Source organism: Camarhynchus parvulus, chromosome 27 (genome assembly GCF_901933205.1).
Source record: "Camarhynchus parvulus chromosome 27, STF_HiC, whole genome shotgun sequence".
Taxonomy (NCBI): domain Eukaryota; kingdom Metazoa; phylum Chordata; class Aves; order Passeriformes; family Thraupidae; genus Camarhynchus; species Camarhynchus parvulus.
In genome coordinates, this window is record NC_044597.1 from 3,788,405 (window position 1) to 3,801,396 (window position 12,992).

The 12,992-nt window shown below is 50.5% G+C and overlaps 1 protein-coding gene across 4 annotated transcripts in view; it reads right to left on the minus strand.

Moving 5' to 3' along the window:
• Positions 1–12,586, minus strand: part of CDK12 (cyclin dependent kinase 12) — a 29,499-nt gene extending 16,913 nt beyond the window's left edge. For all 4 annotated transcript variants that reach the window (XR_004061412.1, XR_004061411.1, XM_030966085.1 and 1 more), the window contains exons 1-3: positions 11,272–12,586; positions 4,104–4,985; positions 743–919 (exon numbers count right to left, since the gene is read on the minus strand). Coding sequence is in view for 2 of the 4 variants with exons in the window: in XM_030966085.1 (XP_030821945.1) it covers positions 743–919; positions 4,104–4,985; positions 11,272–12,308 (2,096 nt within the window). In the remaining 2 variants the exon portion in view is untranslated. The remainder of the gene's footprint in view (positions 1–742; positions 920–4,103; positions 4,986–11,271) is intronic.
• Between the last annotated feature and the right edge of the window lie 406 nt (positions 12,587–12,992).

A 12,992-nucleotide genomic window follows, 5' to 3' on the forward strand; every position in this document is an offset into this window, starting at 1 on the left:
GTATAATCCCAACTACACCCAATCCAAAAATATTATCCTGGATGGCATCATCACGCTACAGCAGGGCAAAAATTAAAGTCTGGGATATTTTGCAGGATGCTGGATGTTTGGTTTTGATTTAAAACACTCTGTACAAAACATCAGCGGATTTTGCTCCTTCAATAACTGATTATGTTTGTGATCAGGGGAAGTTCTCTGTGCCTTGAATGTGGAATCTCAGAATGGTTTGGGTTGGAAGGGACATGAAATATGATCCAGTCACGGGCAGGGAGACCTTTCACCATCTCAGGGTGCTCCAAGCCCTGGCCTTGGACATTTCCAGGGATCAGCCACAGCTTCTCTGGGCACCCTGTGCCAGTGAAGAACCCAAATTTCCCACTTGGAACAATCAACTTTTGAAAGCAACAAGAGTTTTATACAGAAATACTCATCCAGAGGTTTCTTCTGGCTAAATCAAAGAGAAAAGAGCTTTTGGGGTAGATGTGGCTAAAGGTTGGACATGACACATTCCAGCAGCTTCTACCATTAATTCTCAATTAAATGGGCAAGCTGCATTTATCTGAGGGCTCAAATGTGAAACAACCCACAGGAAACAGCACTATACTGAATAATACAGAAATAGGAACTTGTTTTCTCCCCTATCTCACTTCCCTCAATAAAAACCTCTCAAACCAGTCTGAAGACTTGAGACTCAAAGATTTAAAATAAAATAAAATAAATTAAAAAAAGAAGTCAGCCTTACTTTGGTCTCTTTTTGAAGGGTTGCTGAGGTGGTGTGGCTGCCTTTGGTTCTGGGGAGTCAGGAGGAGATGGGTCCCCCCCAGGGAGCTCTGGGGGGAGCGGGAGGTCCGTGAGTAAGTGTCGTGGTCTCTGCTCTCTGTCCTTCTTCACAGGTTTTGGAGGAAGAATCTCTTTTGGACTAAACTCCGAAAAGTCAATACAACACAAAAGTCAGACTCAACGAACAAACAAACAAACAAACCAAAAAGCTACTGCAGGACAACAGCTCTGGTTGACAATGTGAGGCTTAAGGGTCAAAATTAGCACATCAAAATGTAAAATAAATCAGCTTAAATTTACAATGTTAACACACCAGGAGAGAAAAGTGTCAGGGTGGAACACATCATGAACTGAACACACAGGTCTGCACTAGAACTTGTTGCATTTGCACAAATCACTACCAGTAATTCAGAATTTCCTGTGAGGCAGCTCAGGGGATCAGCCAGCACCCACTTTCTGACCTTTACTTCCTCTATTTACTCCATTTATCACCATGAAATGAAGTGCTTGACTTGGTGAGGACCACTCTAAATACAGAGCCAGGGCTAAACCTTCCTCCACAAGAAACTTTTAACCTTTTAGCAAGGACTGAAATGTGGCTTTAACTCCCAAAAGCTGCTGAGGAACCAAAAGTTGATTTTTAAAATCCAATTATCAGGAGTTTGTTTTAGGCTGGCAGGAGCAGAACCTGCTTTCTCTTTCATGTGAGGAGAATTCCTGGGTTTGGGTAGTCACAAATTCTCCATGCAAATCTCTGCTTCACCAGAAAAAGAAAAAAAATTCAGAGATCCAAACAGCCTTCCCAGGTCTGTTTTTAGGGCAGGGAGCAGATTTGGTGTTTGAGCCATCAGGTCTAACACTTTAGAATAAATGAACTGGTGGAAGTAGGTCGTTTTCCCAATTATTCTATTAGCCACTGCCTAATAATCTGCACGACAATCTCTTGTGAAATCTACTTAAGGAGGAAGGCAAAAAGCCACCAGAAATGAGAGAGGTAGATGGGCTGAAATTCCTCCCCACATTGACAGCAAAATCCTTAAAAGCAGAATAATCATGTTCAAATATCCACAGGGAATTGTTAAGGCTGGAGAAGATCAAGTCCAACCATGAACAGTCACATTCACCACTAAATCACAAAAAAACTCAGCTTTTGTCCAGAATTAAAACCAATTTCTTTCTAAGACCATGTTGGGAAGGGTGAAGGTGTGTCTGGAGAGTGAACCTGCAGTGCCCAGGTTCTAAATTACCAATTACCAGTTCTCAATTACCAAAAAAATTCCCATTTTCTTGCCTTTTATCAGTTCACTTCTCTATTTGCATACCAGCACTTGCTTCCTCTAAGCTCAGTTCCCCCAGGACACCTGGGTTGGTCACCAGGGGGAGGAAGCCAAACAGAGCCTTCAGAGCTGCCCAAGCAGAGAAAAAACCAAGAATAAACACCAGGAACACAACAAAAGCTCCTTGGAGCTCCTTTCCTCTGAACCAGCAGGGAATGGCACCCCAAAATCAGCAGGAATGGCACCCCAAAATCAGCAGGAATTTCAGCAGCCAGGTGAGTTCTGTGTTCCTAGGAAGCTGCACAAGCTCTGCATCAAATCAGGATTAAATTTGTACCAATTCCTCCTCTCCTGGTGAACCAACCAAACCTAAAAGGTAATTCTGGAGAGGTTAAAGAATCTCCACCTGAACAAATTCTGTCCTTGGACACTTCAAAATCCAATTTTCAACCCTGGATTTGCCACTGGGCTCGGGGCTGGAACATTCCCCAGGCTCAGCAAGGACAAAAGTCCAGCTCAAAGAGTTTTGCTCATAAAAATGAAGGCCACTGGTGAAGGGTGAGATTCTGCACAGTCAGGGCCACATGGAACTGCCACCAGACTCAACAAAACAAGAGGGATTTCCCATCCTTTTATTGGGAAAAACTCACACAGAGGCATTTACTGAGCCCCAGCATCACCCCAGCCCTGAGGTCAGGGATAAAACACTTTTACAGAGCTAAGTCACACCTGGGTGGTAAAAAAAAACAGAGCTCTAGGTGTGGGTGGTTGAAAAAATAAAATAAAAATTTGCAGGATAACTTGTGGGATTGGAAATGAGAGAAAATCAGCAGGAAGCTCAAAGCTCCTGCTCAGTACAGAATTTTATAATCAGTAATATTTACTGAACAACATCACACAGGGAGGGCAACAAACACACACCAGCCTCACTTTTGGGTTGGAGGCAGTGGGAACATTTCCCTGCTTGCCATCAATACCAGAATCATCCATGAGAATAAATCCAATTATTCAGAATATGTAACACTTCACCACAGGGTGATTGTATTGAGTCAGGACTGTGGGATACCACACTGGTCACTGAAAATGTGCTTTAATCTCAATCCCAGCACATCTTTAGTGATGGCTGGGAAGATAGAGGAGATTTTAGGAACTACAGGCTAAGCAGATCAAATAAAAAAATATATTTCACTGATGACCTTAAGTTAATGGCCCTGCAAAACATACTAACAGTTAGAAAAGGAGAGAAAAAACAACTGAGTGTTTTTTTTTTCTTTTCCACTCCATTCTGGATATTCTGCTCCTTTCTTCCCAGCAAAAGAAACCCGCTGAGTGGGGTTTTCAGATAAATTCATCACAGAAGCCACAACCACCCCCAGCCCAGCCAGAGCTGCAACCACAGGACAGAGCCAAGGCTGCATGTTTTGATCAGAAATAACCAGGAAATAAAATTAAAGCAGGTGCAGTTTCACTCATTTTTAAACTTTTCAAACAAACAAACAATACCTACTTCTCAAGCAATGAATTGCTTGCATCAGTTACTCAAGAATTAAGACAACACTCAAGTTAAACCAATGCTGGTTTTACATATGGGTATAGCCTGTGAATCTGGAACAGAAAAAGCTCTGGTTTGTGTACTTGTTAAGAATTTTTTAGCTTTCTCCTGTTCTTTGAGTATAAGTTTCTAAAGAATTAAGCAAACAAACAAAAAAAAAAAGGAATTTTCAAGTAAGTGTGCACAGAGAGGCAAAATCCCAGCTCCACGTTCCATCCCTGTAATAACCACGAGCAAGGAGTGATGTGAAACCTTTACCAAGCAGCAGCCAAACCTCTTGTTTCCCACAGAGATAAGAGACACCAACCTGCAGGAGACCATGAAACCCTCCACACAAACCTGGAACAGCCCTGGGATAAATCCTTTAAACCAACACCACAGTTATACTCTGCAGGATAAGCTCATAACTGTAAAACCAACCCCCAAAAAAACCCCTTTTTATTCAAGGCTTTGCTGTTAAATGCTAAAGGAGATGCTCTGGTGTGTGACCTTACCTATCCAAGTCATCTTCCCCAACTAAAATAGGGGGGAGCGGAAGCGGAGGCAAGGTGGAAGTTTTCAGGTGTGGGATAGCAGCCGTCACAGACACTTGGGTTTTTGGAGCCACCTGCACAGAGGACTGGGAGTTCACCTGAGAGGATAAAGTAGACGTCCTTGGGTGGGAAGAAGATGGCAAAGACGTTGGGGCTGGAGGTGGAGGGGCCTGAACAGGAGTCACTGGGGCTGGAGGCAAAGGAGGGACAGCGGGTGACGGAGGCAGCGGCGGCAGCGGCGGCGTGGGAGGCGGAGGGGTGGTGGTGGGCAGAGGTGGAGGAGGGGATTTGATGGCGGGGAGGGGGGGTGGAATCTCCTTCTCGGCTGTGTCTGTCTCCTTTGGAGATACCAGGTCCTCTACCGCTGCTACAGGCTTCGAGTCTTTTGTTCCCGTGGGTTTGGAATCCCTAAGTGGAACAGGGTGTTTCCTCTCCGAGTTCTCCTCTGCCTTGGATTTCGTTGTCTCCGCAGGGGCTTTAGGCTCTGCGTTGGTGTACAGTAAATTAACCGAGTCCGTGTCAGGAGCTTTCTCAGATTTAACACTTTTGGTGACCTTTTTAGACTCTGTCCCAGCCTCCTTCAGCTCAGCCAAGCTGTTCTCCTTCCTAGCCAGGAAAACAGGGGAGCCTTTCGCCTCCTTGCCGTCCACCTTGGCTGCAGCTGCTGCAGCGGCCGCTCTCTCCTTCTTCTTCCTGCTGAGCTCTGCTCCCAGGCTGGAGTTGAGTGGGAGCCTGCTTGGGGAGATGCTGGAATGGCGGCTGCGGGAGCCAGACCTCTGCTTTTTGCTGTGAGATGAGTGCCTGGAGTAGCCAGGGCTGCGGCTCCGGGATTTCACAGATTTCCTGGGGAGAGAAAAGAAACGGAGCTTCTTTCACCCTCTGAGCTGCTCACCAACAGCTGAATGTGTTGTTGGTCAGCTCAGAGAGGCCACAACACCTGTCAGGAGAGGCTGGAAGGAGTTCTTGAGTCAATCAGGAGCAGTTTTATACCATCAGCACCCACCCTTCCTGTGCCAGACCCACCATCAGGGAAGGATCAAGGCTGGACAACCCCAAGGGAAAGAGGAGATCACAGCTCACACACCAAACAGGAGACTCTTGGAACATTCCAAGAATATTTAGGAATATGTCACTGGAATTATATGCAACTTTAAAGGAAACCATGGATAAAACACCACTGCCCTCATGGGAATGCTGCCTCAGGAAATCGGGCACTTCAAGCTCCTTTCACCCTCTGAGCTGCTCACCAACAGTTGAATGAGTTATTGGTCAGCTCAGAGAGGCCACAACACCTGTCAGGAGAGGCTGGAAGGAGTTTTTGAGTCAATCAGGAGCAGTTTTATACCATCAGCACCCACCCTTCCTGTGCCAGGGAAGGATCAAGGCTGGACAACTCCAAAGGAAAGAGGAGATCACAGCTCACACACCCAACAGGAGACTCTTGGAACATTCCAAGAATATTCAGGAATATTTCACAGGAATGATGTGTAACTTTAAAGGAAACCATGGATAAAACACCACAGCCCTCATGGGAATGCTGCCTCAGGAAATCGGGCACTTCAAGCTCCTTTCACCCCTCTGGTTCTTTTGCTGCTATCAGAACTCAAATTTGCATAGTGTGATTTGGAAGAAGGAAAAATAAACCCCAGGAATTTTAACTCTATTGGTCAAGGTCTTCCTGTACAAAGAATGGGCTCTAAATCAGGTGTGTGTGCAGAAATAATCAGAGAAAATCTGTGCTGGGAGAGAAGCAAGGCTGGAAACACCTCACACCATCAGGGCTCTCTCCACATGAACCTGCTCAGGAGAGAGGGGAAACTGATGGGGAAACCAGATAAGCACTAAAATGGAAGTGGAAAGTGGTACTTCCAGGGCTTATATCAAATTCCTGATAAGGCAGAACTGTTTCCTCCACTCCAGGAGGAACAAGGATTGGGCAGGGTCAGGCAGGAGGCTTTAATGGTGTGGTGGGCTCTGATGCCAACAGGATCATCAAAAATTCTGAGTTCAAATACTGAATAACAGACACAACACTCCACTCAGGACACATCTAACTTGGAAAACACAAAATTCCCTCAAAACAGTCCCACAGCAGTAATGAAACACATTTAACAGCAGCAGTTCAAACACAGGTGCCACTGGCTCCCTTGTAACCATACCCAGAACATAATTAACAACACCAATTAGTATTATAAGACAATAAACATTTGGAAAATAAACTGGAGAAGTGAGACAACAGGAAATTCCTGTCCCAACACCAGCAGCACCTTGCAGGAGGGGCAGCTGTGAGTGTGGGAGGTGAAGGGGATCAGAATTCCTCTCTCCCACCTGGAAGCACAAGCCCAGGGCTGGTGCTGACAGTGGTCAAACAACAGCAGGGCTGTAGGGGAGCCCTTATCTTTAGATTTGCAATAAAAATATAAATATACAGCCAGGAGGAGAAAAAAGCAGGGTCTGCAGTCCCACAGGTGTTTCCCTCCTCAGGATCAGCTCTTTTCCCAAGGTTTCTGCTCAGTGACTGACAGTCTGGGCTGCACTTTGTCTGGCACCACGAGCAGTTCCCTTTCCGGCAGCCCCAAGACATTTGCAGGATATGGAAAACATTCCTAATGAATCCTGTAGGATGTCACCAACAGCGACCACAAAGTTTTGGGGTTAACATTCCCTGCTGCAATTCATCCAGCATGGATTGTTCAAGATGCTGCAGTGCCCCTTTTTCTGCTCCCTGTCTTCCATCCTGCCAAATGAGAACCCCCAAGAGTTCCAATTCATGGAATTATGGAATGGTTTGGGTTGGAAGAAGCTCAAAGCTCATCCAGTGCCATCCCTGCCATGGCAGGGACACCTTCCACTGTCCCAGGCTGCTCCAAGCCCTGTCCAGCCTGGCCTTGGGCACTGCCAGGGATGCAGGAGCAGCCACAGCTTCTCTGAGAACCTGTGCCAGGGCCTCTCACCCTCACCAGAATTTAACCCAGCTGGATGCAGAGCAATCAAACCAAATCGCTCACCAGATCCAAAGTAAACACCTCCAAAAGTCCAATTTTACCTTATTTATGGTGCTAATTTACAAACAGCCACCAGGGACACCTGCCTGGACCAGGACAGGTGAGGGTGGGGAAGTCTGGAATGCTCAGACCCTCTCACAGGGCCCACAGAAGCAGCTGGAATGACTCCCTGACCTTCCAGCAGCAAATATCCACGCTCCAGGAATAAATCCATCCATTCCCTCCCAGTGTTCTTCACTCCACAGGCACCCCTCACCTTTTTCTCTTCACTAACAATAATTCCCTACAGTTAGCACACAAATAATTGCTGTTCCCAAGCCTCTTTTCCAGGCTGGTGTTCACAGTTGCTTTGTGAGACCTGAAAAAGGCTCCACATGCAGCTTCTCCCAGCTCCACCTAGAGCAAACCTCACCTCCCATGCTCAGAGCATCAGCAGCCCCCAAAATTCCAGCCCAGCACCTGCTGAGGGGCCTTTTTTCACTGCATATCTCAAAAAAAAAAAAAAGTGCAGAAGATGCACAGGCAGGTTTTGCTTGTTGAATAAAATAATTTCCATCCTCTGGAATTATTTTTTGTAACCATTTAACAGCACTTTTACCCCTTTCACGCTTAATTTGTTAAGCCTTGGTGTAACATTCCACACCTTGCTTGCTTTGTCAAGGTTATCCAGGATGGATGAGGGGCAATTCAGCCTCACATTCCTTCCTCCTTCTGGATAAAAATGTTTTGGGATTAAAACCCACCCTACTGGAAAACAGAAATAAAAGATACCAACCATGACAGCTGTGAATTAACAAAGAAGTGATGGCTTCATCTAAAAATCCAAATTAAAAAGCACTATGAGATTTATTTAAGTCACACAATCAGAAGTTTGGGATGAGGGGAATGCCAGAACCTTCCATGCTGAGGTGGCCAAGGTTAACAGGTACACATAATTCCACATCATCCACCCTAAATCACCCACAAATATTTCAATATTTTACCTACTCTAAACAACACAGAGTTAAAGATATAGCAGAAAACACTATCAGGGAAGCCTGATGGCTCCAATTTCTCAGGAAAAAAGCTTTAATTCTTATTTTTGACCAGAGCAAGGAGCCAGTATGTGCACACTCCCACCTCCAGCAAGCGGAGGGGCTCTGGAATTCCATCTCCTTGTTTTAGCTGCAGTGACAGCAGTTGCCACACAGAATGGCAAAGCACATCTGTTATTTTTCCCCACTGACCAAATCATCCTCGTTGGGAAGTGAGTTGTTTTCCACAGCCTCTGGAAATGCAAACAACTCTGGATTTTCTCCAATCAGCACAGCACATGGGTGCAGCTCCCTAACGATGTGTTTTGGACATGGAGATGAAAGAAAACACTAAAAAAAAACAAACCCACCCCATATTGTCAGTCAGTGCAAATAATGGAGTGTCCCAGAAAAGTCTGAGGAACACAAGCTGTGGTCAGGTGTTCCCTGCCTGAGTGTGCCAGTTAAAGAGGTTTTCTCTCCCAAAAAAATGTTCCTGCCCCTTCAAAGGAAGCACAGAAGGGATCAAAGTCAGCTGCCTCCTTTTACACTCATCTGCAGCACGTCAAGGTGAGGAAGGCTCTTCCCATCCTCTCCCTCAGGTGTGCTCTAAGCCCCTCTAGGTGTGCTCTGAGCACCCCAGGTGAGCTCTGAGCCCCCCGAGGTGAGCTCTGAGCCCCCCCCAGATGAGCCCTGAGCTCCCCCAGATGAGCCCTGAGCACCTCCAGGTGTGCTCTGAGCTCCCCCAGGTGTGCTCTGAGCTCCCCCAGATGAGCCCTGAGCCCCCCCAGATGAGCCCTGAGCTCCCCAGATGAGCTCTGAGCTCCCCCAGATGAGCCCTGAGCCCCCAGATGAGCCCTGAGCACCCCCCAGATGAGCTCTGAGCCCCCCAAGGTGAGCCCTGAGCTCCCCCAGATATGCCCTGAGCTCCCCCAGATGTGCCCTGAGCCCCCCCAGGTGAGCCCCCCTGTGTCTCCTGGACACACCTGACCCAGAGTCCCTCCTTTCAGTCTCACCTCACAGCCTGGCAGCTCCACAAAGCAAAACTAACACATGAATTACAACTTAAGACTTCAGCTGACACATGGAAACCAGGTGAAATTCCCTCTGTCCCTTTGCTACAGCCACTGCAGGCAGGTGTTTTCCAAAGGGAATGGAATACCTCACACAGTCAGTGAGTTATCTGCCCGGGAAAGAGAGAGGAGTGAGGTTCAGAGAGAATGTAAACAGTGAGTAACCTTTGGAACTCATCTGGTTTGGGGTCCAGCATTTAGTCCAAGACATCCTTAGAAAGCAGCTCTGGAAGTTTAGGGAAGCAGCACAAAGTGCTCTGAAGTTGCTGCCATAAATCAGGGAAATGGAACTGCTGGATTTTTCAACTCAGAAGCAGCCAGCCACTCACACAGAGAGGTTCTGCTGGGAAGAAAACTCTAAAACTCTCAGGATACCTCTGAAGTTGCTTCTCCCTGCTCAGGGCTGGCCACTGACCCAGTGCCACAGCTCAGAGTTGTATCACTCACCCTTCAAAGGTCAGTAAATGATGTATCAGAGCAGCACCAGCAGGCAAAAAGGATTGAAGGGAAGGAGGAGAAAACCACCCATGCCTAGCCCTGAGAACCTCCCAGGTGTACCCAGAGAAAACAGGCCAGAGGAGGAGCAGCCTGCAGGAACTTTGCACTGTAAAATCACAGTGGGACACAGAGATTTTTATGTCAGAGCTTCCAGAGGGTTGAAAGCAACACAGAAATGCCAGCAAGGACAAAGGCAAGTTCTCCATGGAAGACAGAACTCCTGAAGTTCAGGGTTGTGGTAACAAAGACCAAATTCCAAAAGGCCTGTGTGCTTTGGGAACTGCTGAGCTGGAGGATGCAGCACAGCATTCCTATGGCCATTACATTCCAGGTCACATCTGAATTGCCATGGAGCTCCAAGCAAAGCTCCACAGCATCCATGGAGACAGCTGGAAACTCACTGAATGTAAGCCAGGGCTAGGGAAAGAAAAGATCAACGTTAGGCTATGTCACAGGGTGATTAATGAACACCTGAAATAAAACACACACGGCTACCTTGAAAGAATTGTTTCCTTCTGGAGCAAAGTTAGAGTGAAAGGGAAAAACAGAGAAAATTAGAGGTAAGCCAAAATCCAGCTGGTTACTCCTCATCCTTCCAGACTGTCCAGATTTCAGAAGGGAAGGGAAGAAATTCTAGTGCTGAGAAAAGAAAGTTTAGGTTGAGAGATGGAGTTTGCACGTGGCTGTCTCTAATCCAAGGGGAAAGAAAAGACAAGACAGTTCAGAAAGAGCAAAATCCACCCCAAAGGAGCCCTCCTGAAAAGCAAGGTCATGTTCCCACATGCTGTGAACAGATAAAGGCTTCAGAACGAGGTGAAAACATTTTCCATGGCTGAACTTCCCGCCAGGTAAGAGCCTTAGATCCTGCTCAGGGAGCCTCCCCACGCAGGGGCCACTCCAGAGGTGGCTGGAACTTCATCCCAGAGCTGCTCCAGCCTCCCTCCCAACATGGACGCTGCCTCCTGCCACACACAGAGGCGTTTCCCAAAGTGACAACTCCATTTCCAAGGGAATTGTCAGGGCCCCGACCACAGCAACTCCACACTCGTCACTCCAGGGCCAAACTGGGCACCAGTGGGGAGGGAAGGAACCACAGAATCACAGAATGGTTTGGGTTGGAAAGGCCCCTCGACACCATCCCATGGGTGGGAACACCTTCCACTACCCCAGCTTGCTCCAATCCCTGGCCAACCTTGGACAACTCCAGGGATGGAGCATGCACAACTGTGCCAGGCCCTCACCACCCTCACAGGGAAGAATTCTTTCCTAATTTAGTCAGAACCAGGTGAAAACATTTTCCATGGCTGAACTTCCCGCCAGGTAAGCACCTTAAATCCTGCTCAGGGAGCCTCCCTATGCAGAGGCCACTCCAGAGGTGGCTGGAACTTCATCCCAGAGCTGCTCCAGCCTCCCTCCCTGCCTGGAGCCAACATGGATATATCCCACCTAAACCCACCCTCCTTCAACCCAAACCCATTCCCCCTTTATCCTATCACCCCAAATATCCTCCCAGCTCCACCCCAGCTCCCAGCACACGCACCTGGCGATGGGGCTCCGGCTCACGGAGCGCTTGGAGGCGAAGGGGCTGCTGGAGCGGCGGCGGCTGTAAGGGCTCGGCGACCTCCCGCTGTAGGAGCCGCTGCCCCGCTCGTAGCTGGACGAGCGCCTCCGGCCGTAGGGGCTCACGGATCGCTGCCGCCGGCTGTAGGGGCTGGGCGAGCGGGCGTTGGACTGGTAACCCACGGGTTCCTTGTAGGGCGGGCTGAGGGACTGGCGGCGTGAGGAGCCGCCGGGGCTCTTCCTGTAGGGATCGTAGGTGCTGGAGGTGTGCGAGCGGGGCGGGCTGAGGTCGTACTCCTGCACGTAGGAGGCTCCCGAGGGGCTGTCGTCCAGTTTGGGGCTGTCCGACCACTTCCTGTGAGGGCTCCTGGATTTCCTCTTGGGGCTGTCGATGGTTTTGTAACTTTTGGGAGCATCCCTTTTGCGATGGCTTTTGCTGCGCTCTTTGTGGCTGGATTTGAGCTCCCGCTCCTTCCTGGACTTCTCCTTGTGCGCCTTGGCCGAGCGCGATTCCTTGTTGCTGCTCTTGGAGGAGAGAGCCTTGGGGTGCTCCTCGCTCTCCAGGAGCCTCTTGGAGGATCCCGATATCCTCTCCTTGGCGGACCTGCTGGAAGCATCCAGGCTCTTTTCCAACTTCCTGTCCTTCTCCGCCTGTTTGCTCTTCATCAGCTCCCGGAGCCGCTTGTGCTGGTGGTGCCGGTGCTTCTGGGCCCTCTCGCTCCTCTCCGCCCTCCTCTCCTCGTTGTCCCTCCTGTCCAGCTTGAGGGCCACATCGTCCGAGAAGGTGTCCGAGTCCGAGCTGATGTCATCGTACTCCACCAGCGGCTTGATCACCGCTCCCAGGGGCGCCGCCGCTTCCTGGGCCGCCAGCGGGGACTCCTTGGAGTGCCTGGACTTGTGCCTCTTGTGCCTGGAGCCCGCCCGGTGCCTCTCCTTGCTGTTGGAGCTCCCGCTGCCCGGCTGCGAGGCCCCCCCGCCGCCGTCCTTCTTGCCCCCATGTCTCTCCGGATTTGGCATTCCTCCCCCGCTGCGCTCGGGAACGGCGAGGGGGGACTCCGCGAAAGCCCCGAACTTCAAACTCCCTCCGCGCCCGCCCCTCGCACCATCCACGCCGGCCTCGGGCCTCCCTCCTACATGGGGAGCGGGGCCCGAGGCCCCGGAGGAGGCGGGAGGGACGGGGAGGGGAGGGGGGAAGGACCCGGGAGGGGAGGGGGAAGCGCCGCGGCCTCACCGCCTCATCCGAGGGGCCCAGGCCCGGCGGGCAGCGCGGCCGCGGGGGCGCCCCGGGAAGGCGGAGCCCGGGCCCGGAGCGCTGCCCGCGGCCTCAGCGGCGGTGGCGGGGCCTGGGCGCGGAGGATCCCCGGCCGAAGGGGCCCCGGAGCCGCCGCCGCCCCCGGCCCGGCCCCCGCGCTCTGCCCGAACCGGAGCGGCGCCGTCCGGGGGCACCGCCAACTCTCGCGAGACCCGCCCGCAACTCTCGCGATAACAACGCCGCTGCCGCCGCCCCTCCCTCCGCTCCGGCGCGAGTCCTCCTCGTCCGCGAGACCTCTCGGAGATGGGCGGGACCGCGCGCTCGTCCTCTCGCGAGAGCAGCGAAATCGCGCAGCCGGCGGCGCCTTCCCGGCCAACTTTATTGGGGCGCGGGGCGGGGACAGCGCCCCCTAGCGCCCGGCCCGCAACAAAGCTCCATGGCGGCGGCGC